We start from the raw sequence: 24,585 nt of genomic DNA on the forward strand, positions 1-24,585 counted from the left end.
CTGGGAAGTGTAAGTGCTGTATAGCAAAATGTCTTACCAAAAAAAAAAAAAAAGCCGTATTTGCCTTATACGATTACTATAATGAATGAAGCAATTGTGACCAAGAAACATGTTAATTTATTTTTATCATGTTATATATATATATAATATATATATATATATTGGTGCCATATTGGGCAAAGACTTTATCATGTCTAGGCTCAGGTTCTTCAACTAGAAACTAAAAGTTTCAGACTACAATATCTAAATTTAGACACCCTGTTCATCTCAAATAACTGCAAGGTGAGTAGAGAAAAGTTGCAATTCTGAGATCATGAAAGGACCTAGGTTAATAGGGAATTAGTCCACTTGGCAAAGTTGGGCATGAACTCATCAGGGACAAAAATTCCATGACAACCATGACACCAGAGAGCAAGTACTTGGAGTATTTTCTCCCCTAATTGGCCTTTCTCCTTTTAACATTGCTCCCTACAGAACATTTAAGAGGTTCTCCCCTCCCCAGTTCTGGCCACCTCTTGCTATGAGTGGACAATTTTATGGCCAAAGTGCCCATCTTAGAGGGTAACAGAACCTATGTACAAAATTCCTTTTTAAAAAAATAGTCAATTTTAAACTTTGGCAAAATCTCTATCATCTTGGGAGATATGAGACAAGGTCAGAGGGAAAAAAAATTAGAGATATGGAATTTTGTGCTGTTTCAATATCCCTGTAATTCTTCCAGGAGGACCCACAGGTAATAAGGTTTGCAGGCTTCACTCTCACATTTTTCATCTCTCCCCCTCTGTTGCTTCTCTACCTCAAGTTAGTGACCGTCAGATTCTCTTCCTCCTTCCCCGAATCTTTGCTCTTCTATGAAAAGCATAACCTCAAACATAAAATTCCATGTTCTACTCTGAGTGAGGGATGGGTGTTGAATTCTTAAGAATGCGACTTTAAACTCTGGTTTCTTCTATTGTTTCACCTGGAAAATAAGATAATAGAATCATCTAGAGACCAATGCAACAATGTCCATGAAGCTCGACAGAGTGTAAAAGTTCTCTTAACAGAGAGCTAAATAAAAACAATTATGTATCGAGCTTCCAAAAAGTCTCCTAAGATTGTATACTTCCCTATTTTCCCCAATTTCCTCCACCCCCGAGTCGTTTTCTGATCAATTTTTGACCTTCAGGATTCTGCTTTTGAAATAGCAATAATTAATTTGATTCTGTTTAAATATGCAACTTTGATTCATGACTTCTGTGTACCATGAGACAATCTGAGTCTTAATGATATGAGAGAGTACTCAGGTACAATTCCACTAGACTATTTGAAATACTTCAAATAGCTCTCCCTTGTCATCTTTGGAGACCCCGAGGACCTGGAGACAGCAGCCTGAGCAACACAAACACAACAGACACCCCTCTAAGCACAGGTAGTGTTGGTCTCAATGTCCAACTTATTCTTCTTTTACTTCTATTGTTCTTTATTTAACAACATATCAGATTTTACCTGACTTTAGACCACATATTTCTCAAACTAAACTTGTCCTTACAGGTTAGCATTGGAAAGTGTTCTGATTTGCTGTATCCACCTACTAAAATCTTCAGAAATATTTACATCTATTAGGTATCTCCAAATTTTCCTGGGAGGTGGTGAACATATGCAAAGAATAAATAAGAGTAAGTATATTTAGATTTTTTTTTCCTTTTCCTCTAGTTTGCCAAATTTTAACAAAACAAATTATGAGAATAAATTTTGCCATGAACAAGAAATACAAATAACAACATCTTTCTCTTTAGGAAATGGTAGAAGACATAGGATTACAGAATTATGATGGTGTCTGTAAACACAATATAATAAAAAGTGAAGCAATTTAGTGCAACCTATGGATTAATAGCTTATTTTCATTAAATTTACTAATTACATTTGTGCTTTGAGAATTTTAAATGTTAAAGTTAATGTCTTAAAATATTTTCATTCAATATAACTCACGTTGAATAAAAAATATTTGAAATTATAATAGCACTCTCTTCTAAGAGTAAACAGAATGATTTCAAGTTCGTAAAGCAAATGAAATAAAATGAAACATAAAAAAGACATTCCTAGTTCCACACCCAAATCTGGGTAAAAGAGCCACTCACTAACATAGACAACATGTATTTATTATTTTTTATAGTCTGTTATAGGGTGTATACAGTCAATGGAAAGAGACAGAGACAAATAGAGGAGAGAGAGAGAAAGTGAGAAATCACACCCCGGGGAAGATGACTACACTACGATCCCTTCTCCATTCTTCTCTTGGGATTTTGGGCACAGGCATGCCTGGTGTGTTTCTCAAACCACTTGACCCAAGATGTAAACTGTGCAGTTCTCCATGTGAGATAGAACAACTTTTACCTCCATACCACCTACTGGTCCCCAGGCTTAGTTCTGAATCGTAAATATCTCCACGATTTTATATACTATATATACTAAGTGTTCAAGTTTGAAGTTACTTGGCAGTGGTGAAACACCAAAAGTGGCCACAGTACTTTACAATTCAGCTGGCTGTGTGAGCATAATATACTACAAGATAGAAATAAATACAGGCACTTCTTTATAATATTCTCAAGTCTATGATTAAGGACCATTGAATTTAGGAAATAATTTTGAGAGTGCCTTGATGCTTCAATATTAATTCTTCTTGTATTCCCTTTCAAAGAGAAAAGTGATGACAAGAATAATCACTAAGTTATTTTGAACTTTTACTGTGGTAAGGCTTTTGTGTCATTCATCCCTGCAACAACCATAAAATGATAACTATTACTAGTTGCATTGATAAATGAGGCAACGGAAGCACAGAGAGATTAATGATTCTCTAAACTTGAGAGAGTCAGCAAGTCAAATAGGTATTCTTTTTCTTCCCACTACTACCAGAAGACCCCAAAATCCCTCTTTTGGGTATATACTCAACGGAAATGAAATCACCACTTCCTAAAGATATCTACACTTAGGCCAGCTATGATATGGTGGTTAAGGCAGCTGGATCCCACATGGCCAACACAGATCCAGTCCCAGACCTGGAGGCTATAGAAATACACTAGGTCTATGAGTATGTGGCCAAAATCCTAACATGATAGAGAGCTGGAGGAGAAGGGATTGCAGCGTAACCATTCTGCAAGAGGGTGTGCTTTCTCACTTTCCCTGACTCTGTCTGCTCTGCACGTGCATCCTCTGGCATTTTTTTTTTAAAAAAGGAAAAATATATCTTCACTCCCTTATTCATTGTAGAATTATTTATAATAAACAACCAATATATGGAAACAAGGTGTCCATCCATAGGTGAATGTATGAAGAAACTATAATATATATCCTCACATTCCATAACTTCATTGGACATACATGCCTCTGACCTCCTAAAATATTATCAAAAATATAAATTATGGTATTATTTTCCAGACATTTCTGGAAATGTTATATTAAATTCTTTAGTGGGAAAAAATATTTTAAACAGTGTACATATTTTTCTTCAAAATGATACAGCATATTTTAAAGGTCTATTTAGGTAGTAATTCAGATACAAGGACTATTTCAAATTTTATTGGAAAGATGCTCTTAATGCTTTTATGATTACAACAGCAGTTATAGAAAAGGTTCTTCAAAAAGTTAATGGAAAAAGCATATTATAAAAACTATATGTATCAATTTGGGGAAGGTCAAGAAAATAAATTAGTATTTTAATTTTATTTGTCCATAAACTTTTTGGAGACCATCGTATAATGAACAGAGGCCTTCTAAGAGCTTTTATTTTAGTCAATTCCCTCTATCTTTCATGTAATGATCTTAGTATTTCTATGGCACTTTTTAAAAAAGGAACCAGTCAGCATTTTAAAATCCTCATGAGACTCCATAAATTAACAGAGAACCTGAAGCACTGAGAAGGTATTTGTTGACAGTCCAAGAAGAAAATCTAAGGTCTTTCCACTAAGACAGTGAAGTTTTGTTTTGTTTTGTTTTGTTTTTTCCTTTTCCACTGCTCACTAGAGGAAAAGAGTGACACTGGGGATAATAGTAATATGGGTAATTCATGAGATAGCAGTGAATTATTTTGTATTCTTTCTGATATTAGGAGCAATAAGTCAATGACTGGCTCAACAAACATTACAGAGATCACCTATTTCATCCTCCTGGGATTCTCAGATTTTCCCAGAGTCATAGTAGTGCTCTTCGTTCTATTTCTGGGAATCTACATTACAGCTCTGACCTGGAACCTGGGCCTCATTGTTTTAATACGGATGGATTCCCACCTCCACATACCCATGTATTTCTTCCTCAGTAATCTGTCCTTCATAGATGCCTGCTATGTTACCTCCACAGTCCCCAAAATGCTCTCCAACTTCTTCCAGGAGCAGCAAACTATCACCTTTGTGGGTTGCGTTGTCCAGTATTTTATCTTCTCAACCATGGGACTGAGTGAGTGTTGCCTCATGACGGCCATGGCATATGACCGCTATGCTGCCATTTGTAACCCACTGCTCTATTCATCAATCATGTCACCCACCCTGTGTGCTCAGATGGTGCTGGGATCCTACATGGCTGGACTCACCGCTGCTTTATCTCAAATGTGTGCTTTACTTCAGCTCCACTTCTGTGGACCTAATGTCATCAGGCACTTCTTCTGTGACATGCCCCAACTCTTAATCCTGTCCTGCAGTGACACTTTCTTTGTACAAGTTATGCTTGCTATATTAGCAATGATACTTGGAGTAGCAAGTGCCCTAGTTATCATGATATCCTACGGTTATATTGTCATCTCCATCATGAAGATCACATCAGCTAAAGGCCGGTCTAAGGCTTTCAACACCTGTGCTTCTCATCTGACAGGTGTTTCCCTCTTTTATGCATCAGGTATGTTTGTCTATTTGAGTTCCAGCTCTGGTAGTTCCTCCAGCTTTGACCGATTTGCATCAGTTTTTTACACTGTGATCATTCCCATGTTGAATCCCTTGATTTACAGTCTGAGGAACAAGGAAATCAAAGATGCCATGAGGAGGTTACAAAAGAGAAGAATAAACCTCTAAGGTCACATATTCTTAGGTTTCTGACAGATTTGGCCTGTTGGAGTCACCTTAACCACAATAATATGCATATGAATGGAATACAACAAATTTGGTACTGATTTTGGACAAAGGAGGCTTCTTTTGAAGCAGACAATATGCCTAAAAACCAACATTTGAGTGAATGCATAGAAACACCTTGCCTTTAATCCTATAGCCAGAGTCTTTAGGTTATCTTGAAGGAAAAGTAGAAATCACCTGTTAATAAGATTGGTAGTTAATTTTTTACAGTACTTTATTATAGTAATTATCAGTGTCAGAATGAAATTCCTCATTGGATTGTAACATAGAACTGATGAGTGTTATTATTCCAAGAGCATGAGCCTTATAGACAGTAAAAGGCATTACTGTATCTCCACAAAATTTCATGAAGGGTGTTTTTAAATTGCCATAAAGTAACAAGAACATTTTATACTTAGAAACATACTCTTAGAAATCATTTTGCTCACAGTTGTTAAACCATTCTTTGTATAGGATCACAAATGTGTTTCTAACCATCCTGAAAAGTATTATTATAAATACTGACCCCTGTTCTTTATTAGTTATATAATTGACAGATATTGGGCATCTTTTTAATTTAATAGCTCTTCTCATATTATGGACTTGATAAATAGCAGCTTTCATAAGAGAATTAAACTAGGGGTCTAGCAGGTGGTATAGTGGTTAAGATACTGGATTCTCACATGCCAACCACAGTTCAAATCTCGGACCCAGAGGCTTGAAACTCACACTGAACTTTTACATGGCCAACTGCTGTTTGAGTCCCATATATCGAAGCTTGCTTTCTATTCTCTCTCTCTCTCTCTCTCTCTCTCTCTCTCTCTCATATGAGCCCCACGGCAAATTTCTAAAAATAAATAAACAGTAATAATAAATAAATAAATGAGAGTAGCACTAATTGAAGATATGAAAAACACACTACATACCCTTGCTTGATAGAACCACCTAGATGCTATCTGGGAAGTACTAAAGATAGTTTGGGTATAAAATATACAAGGGCTCTTCACAGAAAATTCATATTATGCAAAAATATGTGTGGATTTCAAAGTTCATGGCACAAAATAAATTTATACTAACTTGTTACATGTCTGAATAGGATATATTTTAAGGTACTAAGGATAAGATATCAATTTAAAAAAAGCTCCTATCAGAGCAACATGAATTCTGCTAAAATTAGAGGAAGAAAAATATCAAATTTATAGTAAAGTTTGGATGAAAGGATAGTGAAATCACTGATACCTCCGAAAAGTTTGTGGGGGCAATGCCCCAAAGAAACCAGCAGTTTACAAATGAATAACTCATTTTAAGAAGAGACAAGATGACGTTAAAAATGAGGCTCACAGTTGCAGATCATTCTCATCAATTTGATAAAAAAAAACTTTAATCTTGCTCATTACCTAACTGAAGATGTCTAATAGCAGAAGAAACAATAGCCAATACTACAGATACCTCAATTTGTTCCATTTACAGAATTCCGATTGAAAAATATAAATTGAGCAAACTTTCAGCTCAATGGGTACCAAAATTAATGGGCTCTGGACAGCTGCAGATGAGAGCAGAGCTTTCAATGGAAAATTTAAATAAGTGGGTCAACACCTTAAAACATTTCTTCAAAGAATTGTAACTGGAGATGACAAACGACTTTACCAGTGTGATCCTGAAGACAAAGCATAATCAAAACAACGGCTACCAAGAAGTCAAGGTGGTCCAGTCAAAGCAAAAGTGCAAAGAGCAAAGGTCAGGGTGCTAATTTTTTGGAATACTCACAGAATTTTGCATGTTGATTTTCTGGAGGACCAAAGAACATTGCTTATTATCAGAGTGTTTCTGAGAAGTTAGTCTAAGCTTTAGCAGAAAAAATACTCAGGAAAGCTTCACCAGTCTTTCTTCACCATGACAATATTCCTGCTCATTCCTCTCATCGAATAGGGACAATTTTGTGTGAGTTTCAATGGAAGATGTTTAGGGTAAGCAGGAAGTCAAACCCAGATCTCCCATCATATGGTCTGCTGAGTAGCCTGTAGTTTCCAAAAGGACTCCAAAGACTGCGTTTATTCATAGATAGCTGTCCAATTGTCCAAAGTACAATTGAACCCTCTAGTAAAAATAAATAAGTAAATAAAATAAAACTTCCAAAATTAATTTGACTAATTGGGTTAGCCAGATAGGTATTTCCCCTTCTTTCCAATAATTTTTTTGACTATTTCTCCAGAATCTATAATCTATACTCCAATAGAGGGGAGGATCTTCCTGAGTTTTTTTTTAAAAAGCAAAATTTACAATAAATTAGTAGCTTTTAATCAGTTCAATGCCTTGAAATTTCTCCATACCATTATTATGCATTGCCTATAAAACCAACAAATACATTTATTGTAATAGCCTATTTGCAGAAAGCTGTTTTATAACTTCAAATTTTATCTTCTGATTTTGGTTCAATTGTGTTTTCTAGGTTTTGAGTAAAAATTATCATCAGACTAATGTTAAGAATAGATAATTCTAATTATTCATAAAGTCAAAGACATCAATTTCTTCCATTTCTTTTGTATCAACATTAAGAAAATCATCATTTTCTTCTACTTTTATCTTACTATTTTACTACTGTGGATATGTTATCTTTTTTCCTTTTAAAAAACATTTTTTGAGTATAAATGAATGTCCTATACATTAAATATCAAGAAATATCATTATCAATTACAAGTCAGGCTGTGATACAAAGAGAACCATAAAATCAAAATATCCTCTCATGATACAATAGTGATAATTCCATTTCAACCCTGAACACAGTAATAATCTGCTCACAAGGCAACAAAAAACATCAAAAAAGACTACCACTTTAACCAAGCTATAATACCACAACAGAAAATTGTTTTGAACCATAATACAAACAGTCCCAATAGTCACATCTTTGTCTTATCAATGTATTGGGTTATATAGAAATGATAGTTACACAATCATAGGATTTAAAGATTCCACTTCCTTGTTTCTATTTCAAATTATTATTAATGAATAAAAACAATTCATACAAAACCAAAGATACTTTAAAGTAAGTTAGTCTTTCATATGAGAAAAGGAATCAAATTTAGTACAAAGAAAACATCCCTCAAGCGATGAATCTCTTAACAGAAAGAAAATTTTAATGCATAATTAACTTTTCTCCCAAGGAAATGAGAGAAACCTAAATCTTTCATGGTAAATTTGGAAAGGTAAATATTTCAGAATATGTATTTAGTTTTCACGATGTACTTGAATGATGCCAATCTATGAAGCAGGGATCTGTGGCAATCCCACAGTCCACCAGGAGTCCATTCTTGTTTTATGTGTCAGTGGGAACACCTTCTGAAATTACAGGTGCTAAGGCAGCTTCATCCAAGTAAGAACTATCTTCATCAGGCAGAAGCTCATAACCCAGAGCATCCAGCTCTACTTCTAGGTCATCTTCTAATCCTGGGGTGTCATAATTGCATGTCAGTGCTTCTTGAATTTCATTACATCTTCCATCATATCCTCCAGCTGGTCTTGGAACTCCTCCATCTGGTCAACTTTCACTTGCTTGTATGCCTTCTTCATTTCCTTTACTCCTAGTTTCATAGCTCATAGCATCAACCATGGTCTTGGTGTTCTTCAATGCCTGGATGGTGTCATTGGCTTGTTCCATGTTGGGCAAGATTGTCCCGTTGCTGCTCATACACCCACTTTTGCTTTAAAACCAGCAAGATTTTCTGGTTGACCATATTTTCTTCAGGATCTTCTTTCACCTTCTTGATCTGATCCTTATACTTCACCAGGTCAGCATCCAATCACGAAATCTTGTGAATGGATTCTGCTCTGCAGTCCACTGTGCCAATGCAGTCAATTAGCCTGGATGATAGAGCCTTGGTTTTCATTTTCCCAAAGAATCAGTTTATCTTGGGTGGTCACAAAGAGACCCACCACTGTGGATATGTTATCTTAACATTCAAAAACTCTTAATAATTAGTCTGTTCTTTAAATTTGTATGTTGTCTATTTTCTTTCATAAATTGTCTATTTTATCTATCTTTCTTAAGATTGGTCAAATTGAGTGAAAAATTTGTTTGTTTCTTTTCTAATATATTTCTGCTTATTATATTTTTCTCCTGTTTTTTCTTAAGGTTTGAATTGATGTTCTTTCCATTCTTTCATTTGAGAGTTTTGTTATTTTATTTTTTCAAGATAAGATTAGTTCTGATTTTAGCATTGATTTTTCCCCTAAATATTACTATACTTTATTTTAACTTCACTGTATATTAATAGACAACTAGATACTTTAAATAGTATGGATACTCTAAAGGGAAGGCTTTATCTTCAACCCTGATCCAACTATCTTCAACCCTGAGTTTGAATTCTGACCCTTTCAATTTGAAGCTGAACTTCTGAATTTCTTTGACTTCAGTTTATCAATCTATGAAGTTTGTATAGTGTCAGAGTTTGCCTCAATTTAATCCATTTAAAGTCTTTAAATGATAACACATGTCTCATAAAAGTGCTTATTCTGTGCTAGGGACACTATGCTGAGTTCTTGACAAATATAAACTCATTTTAGCATCCTAAATAGCCTCCAAAAAGATATCTGATATTCCGCTTTACAGATAAGAAAAATGAGGCATGGGGTGATTGTATGTCCAGCATCACACAGCTAGTGAGTGGCAGAGTCTGGATTTGAAAGCAGGCTATTTTTTTTTTCAGATGAAAAAACTTGATTTTTTATTATAATATGTGTTGGTTAACTTGTGGCATAGCAAACCCTAAAACTCTATGCTAATTGCAACATTTACTTATTGTCCCTCATATGTGTTCAGGTAAGCTAGGAATCACAATAGGTTTGAATGGATGACTATTCTGATCATTAATCTAGGTTGAGTTTGACTGACCCGTGTGATTTTCATTCTCCTCTTAGAACAAGTGCCACCCAGAATATGTCGATTTTGTGGCAATGACAGAAGCACAAGTCGACAAGAAGAAAGACACAAAGTCTTTTAAGATCTAGACTCAGAATTTCTGTGAACATTCCATTAAAAGAAGCAAATCATGTGGCAAGTCCAAGGTGAAGCAGTAGAGAAGTGCAGCTCATTTGTGATAAGGCTATAGCAAAGGGTGAATTCAGGGAGGCATAAATTTCTTCTTGTGTTTTTAACATTTAGCTTCAGATGTTTTATTGCCATCATTTAATGCAGTTGGCTTTGTTTTGTTTTGTTTTTTGGGGGGTTTTTTTTGGTTTTTTTTGGAGGTTTTTGCTATAGGGCGTATGCATTTGCCAGCCAGACAAAGAGAGACAGAGAGACAGAAAGTGAGAAATCATCCCCCGGGGGGATGGCCATGCCACAATCCCTTCTCCTCCGTTCTCCTCTCAGGATCTTGGGCGTGCACGCACACGCACCCGGCGTGAGTTTTAAGCCACCGGGTTCATGACATGAACCGCAGTCAACTACGTGGGAGTCCAGCAGCATAGCCATTACGCTGGTCTCTGCAGTTGGTTTATGACCATTATTTCGATATTTTGAATGAGACATTCTGTCAATAGTTGGATCAGTTCACTTTCCCTTAACTTCTATTTTGCTTTCATTAATATTACTCATTTTGTTTGTTTCTACATGCCATATGTATTTCCCCTACCATGTTGTATTTATTTGGAGTCTTTTGCTATTAGGAAAATCTTTAACAAAGAATATAATTGGTGTTGTATTTTTCTTATTTATTTACTTACTCTATGAAGAAGGGAGACAGAAAGATAGAGTGAGAAAGAGAAAAAGGTACACCCAATAGGTTCTTCATGTCATGACCTACCCACAGCCTCAGACAGTCAGGATCATAGATATGTGTGTCCATCGTGCACAGGGAGGCTTCAAGATGCAAATCCAGGACCTTCCTACATGGTGTCAGTGTCGTGGAGTATCACATTACCACTGCACCACCACATCTGGTTTGGAGTTGGATTTTTCTTTAACCTCATGAGACAACTGGTTTTCTTATTTATTTACTTGATAGTATCATATTTCCTCTCTTAAGTGAATTTAATGCAAACATACAGACAATCAGAAACACCACATGACCTTAAATATCTTGACTATTACATTTTATTATGTTTCTGAATTTTTTAAAAACATCTTTACATATTTGGGTGATTTTTCTAATTGTTTTGTTCTGATTTGATTTGATTGTTGAAGGTATGATTGTTTTTCTATTCATATTCACTTAGCATTCTTGCAGTTCTAACTAGAGATCCATGTAAAATCAAATATTCTACTCACTTACTTCCAGACAAAATCCTTTATTCAGTATCATCAGTACAATGACATAAATAATTTCTCAAATTTTCTGACACATGGGCTCCCACTATGTCTCACTTCTAGTATTAATAAAAGTTGTTTCCCATGTGCAACTTTTACATGTAATATAGAAGAGAATGTAACTGAAAATGAGCAAGATGCCTTGGTAAAACCTGCCATCTTGTCAAGAATTTTCTAGAAGTTATTTTTTAAAAATATAACACATTTTTAGTTTTACAAAATTTTAAGATGATACTAACATCATTGATAGTATGTTAACTCTACTTCATCAACAATATCATTAAAACACTTCCAAAACAAATTTTAATGATGGTGTTGGTAGTAAAGTTAACATAACAGACTGTACAGCAGAAGACACTTTGGATCATCCCTTCCCCCACATGACTAAATGCTCTCATTGGTGTACACAGACCCTGCCACGTATTTCAGGAAACCCACTCATCCACTGCAGCAATCAGAGGCTAACTTCCAATTCCCATTAGTAGGTTTCAATTATTCTTTCACTTATTTGGGCTCATTTGGTCCACCAAGTGGTGGATCTATACAATATCATGGAAGGGATCCTCCTCTATCATCTACCATAAGTTTATCTCTTATTGAATCACCTATGGCACATTAGAAACAGACTTCTCATACATTTTAACTTATCTTTAAAAATTTATGTGCTTCAAGAATATTATGTCCAGTGGAAAGGAATGTATCCTTTATTCATACTTCATTCTTTCTTTAGCATATAGTACCCTACACATTTTTCATAGCTTTATAATTTCCCCTTTTCTCAATCCTGGCTATGTGTAAATTCATGGAAGTTTTGGCGACGGCTTCAAATACCTCTTTATTTACAATTCTTACTTAAACAGAATAATTCATGTGACTCTTATTAAAACTGAGACAATAGTAAGAATATAATGATACTTTAAATAATTTGTAATGATCTTTGGTTATCAGTTCATTTAATTTTTGAAAAATCTAGAAAAACAAGAGATGACTTCTTATAGATCTTGCTCCACTTTTTTACCGGATAGCTAGAAACGCAAGTTATATTGCCTCTTTAAGAAAGAGATAACTGACCAGACATGAGATTCTAGTTTATACCATATTTTATTTTCTCTCTTGGCCCAGGGATCTTCCTGCAAAATACCAGCAAGAAAATAACAGCTATTATCTACCATCTATTGTATCACCCCATACAACCTTAAAATTCTAGGACACAGAATATTGTACACAGACAATCAGAAAGTATGTATACTGGGCTAAACCTGTGGCCTGGTAATTAAAGCCAGATCCCACATGGATGACTGTACATTTCTGGTCCCAGTCCCACTGGCATGAAAAACACATGAGACAGGGCCAGTAGGTGGTGTAGTGGTTAAGGCGCTGGATTCCCACATAGCCAACCCCGATTTGAGCCCCAGACCCAATGTGTGACAATCATGCCAGGTGTATGTGAGTTTGCTCAAAATCCCAAAAGAAGATATGGGGAAGGGATTGTGATGTGGCCATACCCCCTGGGGAGTATTTTTCATTTTCCCTCTTTCTATCTCTCTCTCCAGTGACCACAGGCATCCTATGGCAAAAACCTTTAAAAAGTAAAAAAGAAAACAAAAAATAATAAAGAGAGAAAGAAAGAAAGAAAGGGAAAGGGAAAGAAAGAGAGAAAAAGAAAAACGCATGAGACACATGTGTGTGCATGCCCAAAATCCCAACAGGATGAAGAAATGGAAGAGAAGGGAATGCAATATATCCACATTCCATCAGAAAGTGTTTTCTCTATCTCCCTCTCTTTCTGGCAAGTACACACATCCTCTGGAAAAAAAAAAATTTAAAGAATAGACTTCCATCTCCAGCCCCCTGTCCTAAAGGGACACTGAGGCAGGGCCCCCCAGCCCCAGATTCAGCTCTAGCTCCAGTTTCCCCAACCCCAGAGACCCTCCCTCTGTTAGTAAGGCAGGCTTTTTTTTCCCTTCTCTTCTTTCTTTTGTTTATTTCCCACTTTTTCTCACCCCACAGGACTGATCCCAGCTTTCCAGCATAGTTAGTGTGCGGCACACGACTTTTTCATTATTCTCTTTGATACTCTTTTCTCTTCCATCTTACATTGTCATCTCCTCCTTATCCTCCATGCACCAAAAGGGGCTAAACAGGTCTAGAATCACAGTTTTCAAATTCTCTAGTAATGTGAGGCTCCCTGGGATCCTCCCTTTTACTTAACCACCTGCGAAAAAGGAGAGACTGCTCTTCATACTCCTGAATAGAAGACTCCTCCTGTGCAGACCACACAAAACACAGCAGAAAAGAGGCTCTGGCACACATCAGTCCACAGGAAAAGGGAAGCACACTTCTTCCCTGTCAAAGAAATATTTCCTTTTTCTTTTTATTTATTTATTGGAGAGGTTTTTGCTATAGGGTGTGTGCACTGTCCAGAAAGGCAGAGAGAGCCAGAGAGACAGAAAGCGAGAAATCATCCCCCAGGGGGGATGGCCATGCCGCAATCCCTTCTCCTCCATTCATCTCTCAGGATCTTGGGCACACACGAACATATGCCAGGCATGAGTTTAAGACACCGGATCCAGAACTCAAACCATGGTCAACTACATGGGGGTCCAGTGACATAGTCATTACTCTAACTGCTGGTCCCTCATCAAAGAAACATTTTCCGAAAAGGTATCCAAAAGTGAATACATTTCCGAAGGGCTAGAAGTACAAGAGCCTCAGATCTGAATAAACCAGGAAATATGTCTCCATCAAAAGAACACAATAACTCCCCTCCATCTCTTGAAAAAACATATGTAATCAAGATGTCAGGGAAAGAATTTAGGACATTCATGGTGACAAAATTCTATGAGTTGGAACAGAAAAGGGACAATGAGCTACAGGAGATTAGGAAGTCCTTCCACGATATGAAAGAAGAAATGGACACGTTAAGAAAGAATCAGATGGAACTATTAGAGATGAAGTCTGTAATACAGGAAATCAAAAACTCTCTTGAAAGTATTAAAAGTCAAATAGACCATGCTGAAGATCGAATCTCTAATGTAGAAGATAAAACAATATAAAAGGCAGAACCTCTGACCTAGAAAAACAAACAAACAAACAAAAAGATAGAGAAAACAATAAAAAATGAGAATAATATATGAGAATTACTAGATTCCATTAAATGTCTAAACATCTGAATAACTGGTATCCCAGAAGGTGAAGAAACTAATAACAGCATGGAAAATCTATTCCATAAAATCCTGTAAGAAAACTTTTTCCCAAGTCTAGAGAAGCACTCACACATCAAGACCCAAGGACTCCAAATAGAGTCAACCCAAGACCTTCCCCAAGGCCAGACTGGCCAAGCTCACAGATAAAGACATGATACTAAAATTGGTAAGAGAGAAGTAACAAGTGACTTACAAAGGTCATCCTATCAGGCTAACTCCAGACCTTTCAACAGAAACAATGCAAGCAAGGAAAGAATGGGAAGACATATTGAAAGTGTTAAGAGAGAAACGATTTCAACCAAGATTATTATATCCTGCAAGATTATCCTTCACATGGGTAAAAAGGTTAAAATCTTCTCAGACAAACAAAACCTGAAAGAATTTTCCAACACCAGGCCAGCTCTTCAAGAAACTCTGAAGAGAGTCCTGTTCCAGGAAAACTAAGAATAGTCAGAATAAGGGAATAAAAGATCACCAAGACAATGGCCAACTTAAAGGTAGAGACAAGTCCAAAAATATTGATAATAACATTAAATGTGAATGGATTAAATTCTCCAGTCAAGAGACACAGACTGGCTAAATGGATTTAAAAAATAGAAACTCTCTCTGTTGCCTACAAGAAATGCATCTCATGTATAAAGACACATGTAGACTAAAAGTGAAGGGCTGGAAAAAGGTATTCCATGCAAATGGGAACCAAAATAGAGCTGGAGTAGCAATACTAATTTCTGACAAGATAGGCTTTTAAACAAAAACTGTTTGAAGAGACAAAGAAGGGCACTATATTATAGTAAAAGGATTAAACCATCAAGAAGATATAATGCTAATAAATATCTATTCATCTAACACAGGAGCACCCAAATACATGAAGAAAAGACTGTGAGATCTAAAAGGAGAGATAGGCTGCAACACAGTAATTGTTGGGGCCTCAACAGCCTCCTCTAGACAGATCTCCCCTAGACAGATCATCTAGACAAAAAAAAAAAAAAAAAAAAAAAAAAAAAAAAAAAAAAAAAAAACGACTAAAGAGATAAAGCACCTAAATGATACCATAAATCAAATGGACTTAACAGACATCTATAGAGCCTTCCACCCAAAAACACCAAGATATACTTTTTCTCACCCTCCCCATGGAACCTTTTTGAAGACTGACCACATGGTAGGGCACAAAGCAAGCCTCTACAGATTCAAAGGCATAGAAACTATATTCAGCATCTTTTCTGACCATGATGGAATTAAACTTGAGTTTAATTTCTAGAGAAATCCTCAAAAATATTCAAATACATGGAAACTAAATAACCTGCATTCAGTAGCTTTTGATCCACTGAGAGGGAGCAAGGAGTGAAACGTGTAGTCAGTTTCTCACCAAGAAATTGAAGCTAGAGACTTGGACAAGGTCCACGGTCAGTAAGGAGAAGACTTGAGGATAAGAAGTTCATAACAATTATTGCACATAAGAAAAAGATGGAAAGAAGGCAAATGGATCACTTAACATCCTGCCTCAGAGAATTGGATAAGCAACAGCAAAAAAATCCAAAAAATTTTCAGGAAAAAAATAAATCATAAAGATGCAAACATAAATAAATGAAATAGAAAATAAATGAACTGTACAGAAAATAAATGAAAGTAAAAGCTGATTCTTTGAAAAGATAAACAAAATTGATACCCCACTAGCGAGACTTACTAAGAAGAAGAGAGAAAGGAACCACGTAAATCAAACTTGCAATGATGCTGGCAATATACCAACAGACATAATAGGAATACAAAATATCATTAGAGGATATTATGAACAACTGTACACCAACAAACATACCAAGATTGAGACAGGAAAATATAGAAAGTCTGAATAGGCCGATAACAAGCCAAAAAACAGAATCAGTAATAAATAATCTCCCAACAAAGAAATACCCTGATCCTGATGGCTTCACCTCTGAATTCTACAAAACAAACAAACAAAAAAATAAATAAAAATAAAATAATAAAATAAAAACTAACCCCTATTCTGCTCAAGTTATTTCTAAAGATCCAAAAGGGTGAATCTCTCCCTAATTCATTCTATGAAGCCTCTATCAACCTTATCCTTAAAAGAGGACAGGACCAGAAAGGAAAACTATAGACCATTATCTCTGATGAATATAGACACAAAGATTCTCAACAAGGTACTATCAAATTGTATCCAACAATTTATAAAAAAGATTATACATCATGATCAGGTAGGCTTTATTCCAGAAATGCAAGGTTGGTTCAGCATACACAAAACCATAAATGCAATACACCATATTAACAGGAATAAAGACAAAAACCATATGGTCATATCAATTGATGCACAAAAAGCATTTGATAAGATACAACATCCCTTCATGATCAAGACTCAGCAAAATTGGCATAGAAGGGTCATTTCTCAACACAATAAAAGCTATCTATGAAAAACCCATAGCGAACATCATCCTGAATTGAGAAAAGCTGAAATCTTCCCAATAAAAATGGGTATAAGACAAGGATACCAACTTTTTCCACTCCTTTTCAATATAGTACTGGAAATACTCACCAATGCAATCAGAAATGAAAATAAAATAAAAGGCATTGAAATAGAAAAGAAGAGGTGAAAGTATCTCTATTTGCAGATGATATGATGGTATACATAGAAAACCCAATGGTATCCATAAAAAAAATTCCTGGAAGTAATATATAAATACAATAAAGTTGCAGGATACAAAATCAACATACAGAAATCTGTAGCATTTCTGTATTCAAACAGCAGGCAGACTGAGATCGAATTGAAAAAAGTAATTCCATTTACCATAACCTCAAAAAATATAAGATACCTAGGAATAAATCTAATCAAAGAAGTTAAAGACTTCCACAAGGAAAACTATGAGAAGCTAAAAACATAAATTGAAAAATGACACAAAATGTGGAAGGACATCCCATGTTCCTGGATTGGAAGAATTAATATAATCAAAATGGCAATTCTTCCCAAATAAATCTACATATTTAATGCAATTCCAGTCAAAGTGCCGGAGACATTCTTCACAGATCTAGAAAAGACAATCGTAAAATTTGTTTGGAATCATAAAAGACCAAGTATTGCCAAAGCTACCCTACACAAGAAGAGTGGAGTGAGTGGTATCTTGAGTGGGTGGCATCTCACTCCCTAACCTAAAAATATACTACAAAGCTGTGGTAATCAAAACAGCATGATATTGTCACAGAAATAGACAGGTGGACTAATGGAACAGAATAAAGTCCCCAGAAGTAAATTCCCAGACATACAGCCAATTGATTTTTGACAAAGGATACCAGTCAATCCAGTGGGAAAAGGAAAACCTGTTTTAAAAATGATACTGGAAAAACTAGATATCCACCTGCAGAAAGATAAATCTAAACCCCTACCTTTCACCTTTGACAAAAATCAACTGAAAGTTTATCAAAGAGCTAAACCTAAGACCTCAAACTATAAAACTGCTGCTGGAAAACACTGGGGAAACTCTGGGAGACATTGGGGTAGGCAAAGACTTCTTAAATGAGACCCCCAAAGCACCATCAATAATCCCAAAAATAGACAAGTAGGATTACATCAGATTAAGAAGTTTCTGCATGGCAAAAGACACAGTAATTAGTGTGAATCGACAGCCTTCAGAATGGGAAAATATTTTTATAAACTACATCAGATAAGGGACTGATAGCCAGAATGCACAAGGAACTTAAGCAGCTGTCCCTAAAAATGATTAACCCTATTAAAAGATGGGAGAAAGAGTTGGGGGTGGGGGGAAAAAGCCACTCTCTAAGGAAGAGATACAAATAGCCAAAAGGCATATGAAAAAATGCTCATCATCCCTCATTGTAAGGAAGATGCTGATCAAAACCACAATGAGATACCACCTAACTACAGTCCGAATTACTAAGATAAAAAAAAAAAAATGGTAAGTGCTGGTGGGGGTGTGGTGAAAGGGGAACTCTCCTACACTGCTGGTAGAAATGTAAATTGGTCCAGCCACTGCAGAGGACAATTTGGAGATTCCTCAAAAGCCTACAAATAGAACAGTCATATCATCCAGCAATCCCACTTCTTGGTATCTACCCAAAGAACAGAAAAATTCTTAATCAGAAAAAGTGCTTGCACATCCATGTTTATTGCGACATTACTCACAATTGTTAAGACATGAAACCAACCCAAATGCCCACAAACAGATAAATGATTGAAAAACTGGCATAAATACTCTATGGAACACTCATCAGACATTTAAAAAATTAATTAATTAATTAATTTTAAAAAAAAACAAGACCCTGCCTTTTGACAGAAAGTGGATGAATATGGAAGATTTCCTCCGGCTGAGTGAAGCAAGCCAGGTAATGGAGGGGAGATATTATATACCTTCACTTAATATATACCAAAGGTCCACACTCTATGTCCAAAACTGAATGACTAAAGGTTGTAGAAACTAAGTAAATGGTTGTGAATACCAGATACAATGTGGGAAGAGGGTGGGTGAAGGAGTAGAATCTTAGAAAGGACATGAAGGAAAAAACTAGAGAGGCAAGCCATTTATGCCACCAGGTCCAGGACGCGAACCACAGTCGACTACGTGGGAGTCCAGCGACATAGCCATTATGCTAACTGCTGGTCCCAAGAGGCAAGCCATTTATGAGACAAAAAAATGTATTATTATCTATTGAAGATAACTTTCTCGTATGGTGAACTGGACTGGTAAAAAATCTCCACTGTTGGAATATTCACTTTGTAAGCTAAGTAATGTGATTGAATATATAAAAGAAATAGAAATAAAAAGAAATTGAAAAATAAAACAGAAAGAATTTAGAGCACACACAAATGCACCCAGCATAATTTTCAAGCCACCAGGTCCAGGACTCACAGTTGGCTATATGGTTTCCAATGCCTTAACTTGCATGCCACCAGCTGGGCCACTTTACAATTTCTTATCACATTTAATTGTTGAACATCTTTGTGGGGTAAAATATAACTGTTTAAAGCATACATGCAGTCTGTAATAATCAAATAAAAAATAATACCATATTCATTATCTTCAACAACAAATAGTACATAATGGTTTTTAACAAAGAACATCATAGGTTGTAATCTTCAATTTTTGTTCTAATTTTTCATATATGTGTATGTTATAGACTATATATGAAAAAACTTAAAGAATGAATATAAGTTTCTTTTTTGTTATTATTTTCTGCAATGTTACTTTAAATATTTCAGTGACTTTGCTCTTCTGAACTCACAGAGGTCTGCTTACACCAAGCTTGGACAGACATTTGAGATATCAAAAACAATTTGAGTGATCCCATAGACTATGTAAGTGAAGTGTAAATTTTCTGGATTTCATGAAACAGAGATCCCACAATATGAGATGTAGTTACTGGCTGTGACATAACTGAACATTGTCTCTCATCATTAGCCCACTGGACTCTAGCTAGAAGAAAATGAATAATCAGATTCAAATATTCGATTGTTGGAAAAGTCGTGACATATTTTTTTCTATGTTTTCCTATGCAGAAATGCATCATGACTTTTCTGATGACCCAATAAATGGCACTGAAGGGACCATATACTTTCCAACCTTCCTCAAGATTCAAATCAACTCCTTCTTCCTTTAAGCTATAGGTGTTGAAGAAAAGGACATGACCCAAAGTTGTTAATTAGCACCTAGAAAGAGTTAAGACAGGCCCTAGCTGTCTTATATTGCTCTTAACTGAAGGTATGACCAAGCCAATGTGTAGGTTTACTTCTTTTCAAGAATAGATTTCCTCTGTTTATTCATTCCCTTTTATTCAGAAACACGGAATAATCAGTGCTCATCACTATGTCCTTATTATGCTGCATCAGAATATTTGAGATACAATGTTTGTGGACTCCTAGGGGTCTCTGCCAGGCATCCATCTATGAGGAACAGAGACCTGAGATGGAGCAATCACCAAACTCAAAAGGGAAAAGATGCTGGGAAAATTCATTTTGCAAGATGCAATGATATACAGTGATTGAATGTATAAAAAAAATTAATTAAAAAAGAGAAAAACAGCAAAAAGTCTCTAAATCCTTCAACTTCACAAATACTTTAATAAAGAATGAGGTCACCCTGATCTAAGATGAAAAAAATAAGCCTCCAAGTCCTAAAGATACTGTGCTTCTGTGGCATTGACTCAGTTATTGGTTTATACTGGCATATTGCCTGTGTCAAATTATGCCTTCTTTATCCAAAAGCAGTATGAAATTTGTTAAGTTCCATTCATGTGCATATTATCATGGTTAAGGTGACTATAGCATCTGTCAGAAATTGCAGGATCTGTTGACCTTGGCAATTCACCCTTTCTTCTTCTGCAACCTCTTCAAGGCATCTTTGATTTCCTTGTTCCTCAGACTATAAATCAAGGGATTCAACATGGGAATGATCACCGTGTAGAAGACTGATGCAAATCGGTCAAAGCTGGAGGAACCACCAGAGCTGGAACTCAAATAGACAAACATACCTGAGGTATAAAAGAGGGAAACAGCTGTCAGATGAGAAGCACAGGTGTTGAAAGCCTTAGACCTTCCTTTAGCAGAAGTGATCTTCATGATGGAGATGACAATATAGCCATAGGATATCATGATAACTAGGGCATTTGTTATCCCAAAGATCATCGTTAATATAGCAGTCAGGACTTGTGCAAATAAAGTGTCAGTGCAGGACAGGATTAGCAGTTGGGGCATGTCACAGAAGAAGTGCCTGATGACATTAGGCCCACAGAAGTGGAGCTGAAACAAAGCACATATTTGAGATAAAGAAGCAGTGAGTCCAGCCGTGTAGGATCCCAGCACCATCCAAGCACACAGGGTAGGTGACATGATTGATGAATACAGCAGTGGATTACAAATGGCAGCATAGCGGGCATACGCCATGGCCGTCATGAGGCAAGCCTCGCTCAGTCCCATGACTGAGAAGACAAAGTATTGAACAACGCAACCCACAAAGGTGATGGTCTGCTGTTCCTGGAAGAAATTGGAGAGCATCTTGGGCACTGTAGAGGTGACATAGCAGGTATCTATGAAGGACAGATTACTGAGGAAGAAATACATGGGTGTGTGGAGGTGGGAATCCATCCGTATTAAAACAATGAGGCCCAAGTTCCAGGTCAGAGTTGTAATGTAGATCCCCAGGAATAGAATGAAGAGCACTGCTATGATTCTGGGAAAATCTGAGAATCCCAGAAGGATGAAATAGGTGATTTCTGTAATGTTTCCTTCCCCAATCATTGGCATGGAGCTCCTAATATCAGAAAGAATATAAGAAAATGCGTTGCTGACTCAAGTGAAATAATAGTATTACCACTATCTTGTGTGTCAATTTTTTCTTCTAATAAGCACTGGAAAAAAAAAACTGCTTTCCTGTCCTTCTGGCCAGAATTGTCACCTAACCAGATCACAATATAATACAATATTCTTGTTGAAGATAATGAATATGGTATAATCATATTCATGATTTGATTATCACATGCTTCAGGTATGCATCAAAAGCTATTGTTCCCCACAAAGCTTTACAATGATTAAATGTAAATAAGAAATTATAAAAATAAAATTTTAGTTACCTTTTCACAGGGTTGTTACAGGAATTGAAGGACATAAATGGCTTTACTAGTATTTAATTTCTTGACTCTATCTCCAAATGAATAACCTAAAAGTCTCTTAAATGGTCTTGTTTTAATCATAAAAAATTATTTACCCTAATAATAATTTCTCAATGTTTTTTTACAAAAGTTGGCTATTAGTATTATTGATTGTTCACAAATAATCATAAATACAGCTACATATGTGGATAAGAATGCAATGAGTACTAGATTTTATAGTTTAATTTGAAGAAATTTCTGAGACATTATCAGCCTCATAGACAGGCAAGCACCACTGCCTAGGCATTCAGATGTAGTGTTTATACAGGTCAAATCATGTAGTGTCATGGACATATAAGTCACTTAAGTCTTTTTTGGGGGGGAGAGGTTTTTGCTATAGGGCATGTGCACTCGCCAAAAAGACAGAGACAGAGAGACAGAAAGTGAGAAATCACTCCGCAGGGGGGATGGCCATGCCCTAATCCCTTCTCCTCCATTCTTCTCTCAGGATCTTGGGCACACACGCACACATGCCCAGTGTGAGTTTAAGCCACCGAGTCTGGGACTCGAACCGTGGTCAATTACATGGGAGTTCAGTGACATAGCCATTATGCTAACTGCTGGTCCCACTTAAGTCATTTTTTAATTATTTTGCTTGATGTTTAATATACCACATCATTGGTCAACCAACATCAAGCTATAACAGGCCTTCAATTCAATTCTCATCTATGACAGACTATAATTTTTTTTTCCTTTTTAGATGCAATCAGCAAGTTAGAGCTCATAACAGATTCATAGGAAATAACACCAATTTGTTATACTCCATACTCAAACTCTCATTCTTCTTAAGATAAAAGAGAAAAGCAATGATAACAGTCTATATAATTTTGAAAAAGGTGAATAATTATAAGGAATTGAACATTCAGATACTGAAAAATTTTACCAAAAATGATAACTCATAACTGTTGTTACACATCAAAAGAACAAAAATAACTTTTAGAATTAAAATATTGGTAATTATATGATGATGTCAGAATTTTAAATTGATAGGGGAAAGATAAGTTGTTCCATAAATGGTTTGTGGCACCTGACTAAGAGAGTATGAGTTAAAAGTATTTGAGGAAAAAAATAGATATCCATTTATATAATTTGGGGATGAAAAAGATCTTCCTGATCCATAACAACAAACAGAAACTATAAGAGAAAAAAATATTATAAAATAATTTAAGGCTTGATTATAGCATGAAAACATGCTTAGGTAAATTTGAAATACAGTTGATAAACTAGGAAAAATAGTCACAAAATATAAAAAAAAGATAGTAGCAATAGTGAAGCTTTTGATATGAAAGCTTATGTTACAAATCGACAAGGAATGGACACACACATACACTACTGATGAGCGCACGATATGGTTGTATTATCTAGAGAAAAAAATTTGCTTTATATGATCTCTTGTTCTCTCTTTCATGGACACACACACACACCATATGAATCATTTATAAATGTATAATGCCAAATATTATAAGTATGGGTGACATAATTTTCTTCTATTTACCTATTATGTATTTTTCCAAATTTCTACAACTCCTATATTTATAATAAGAAAAGGGTATTAAGATATAAAAATCCTTAACAACATGGGAAAAGAGGGATTTAGATAGAGGATATAATTTTCTGAATTTTGCATGTGGGCTGTGTGATTTTTAGCAAGATAGTAATCTCTCTGTGCCTCAATGATCTATCAATGGAGCTAATAATAGTTACCATCTCACAGGGCTGTGTCAGAGATTGAATGATGTAAATGGCTTAAAAGACGAAGAGCTCAAAAAAAATGTTAGTGATTATCATTTCCATTATCATGTCACTCTGGAAAAGGGAATGAAGGCAGAACTAATAGTGAGTGATCAAGGAACTCTTTAATAAAACTATTTCCTAAATAAGATGATCTCTAAGTCTAGGCTCAAGAATATTGCTAAAACATTTACTTCTACTCTGTTCCCTCCCCAGCTGGATTATAAATTCTTTAAGCTGATTTTTTTGTGTTCCACTACCACCAAATACCCTGGAGGTCAGGCCTAATGTCAGCAGGCACTTCTGTGACATGCCCAACTGTTAATCTTCTCCTGCAAATACTCACTATATTTAGTCTACGGACCAGTGGAGATATTTACTATTTTTTTTATTTTAAATATATTTTATCTCATTTTCTTTTATACATTCAATCACATTATTTTGCTTACAAAGTGAATATTCCAACATGTGAACATTTCTCCCTAGTCCAGTTGATAAAACTATAAAATTATCTTCAACAGATAATACCACATTTCTTTGTCCTATTAATGCTTTGCCTCTCTATTTTTCTTCTTTTTTTTTTTTTTGGAGAGGTTTTTGC

The 24,585-nt window shown here is 35.7% G+C and overlaps 2 protein-coding genes and 1 pseudogene across 2 annotated transcripts; 1 reads left to right on the forward strand and 2 right to left on the reverse strand.

Annotated features, from left to right (window-relative positions):
- The first annotated feature begins 4,100 nt into the window (after window positions 1-4,100).
- On the forward strand, window positions 4,101-5,039 carry LOC102478555 (olfactory receptor 5AN1). The gene has a single exon (XM_006147423.1). The coding sequence runs from the start codon at window positions 4,101-4,103 to the stop codon at window positions 5,037-5,039; it is 939 nt and encodes a 312-aa protein (XP_006147485.1).
- A 3,294-nt stretch (window positions 5,040-8,333) lies between these two features.
- Window positions 8,334-10,918, reverse strand: LOC102478983 (charged multivesicular body protein 5 pseudogene; annotated as a pseudogene).
- A 9,992-nt stretch (window positions 10,919-20,910) lies between these two features.
- LOC102479405 (olfactory receptor 5AN1) lies at window positions 20,911-21,843 on the reverse strand. The gene has a single exon (XM_006147424.1). The coding sequence runs from the start codon at window positions 21,841-21,843 to the stop codon at window positions 20,911-20,913; it is 933 nt and encodes a 310-aa protein (XP_006147486.1).
- Between the last annotated feature and the right edge of the window lie 2,742 nt (window positions 21,844-24,585).

Source organism: Tupaia chinensis, unplaced genomic scaffold (assembly GCF_000334495.1).
Source record: "Tupaia chinensis unplaced genomic scaffold, TupChi_1.0 Scaffold000213_1, whole genome shotgun sequence".
In the NCBI taxonomy this organism is placed as follows: Eukaryota; Metazoa; Chordata; class Mammalia; order Scandentia; family Tupaiidae; genus Tupaia; species Tupaia belangeri.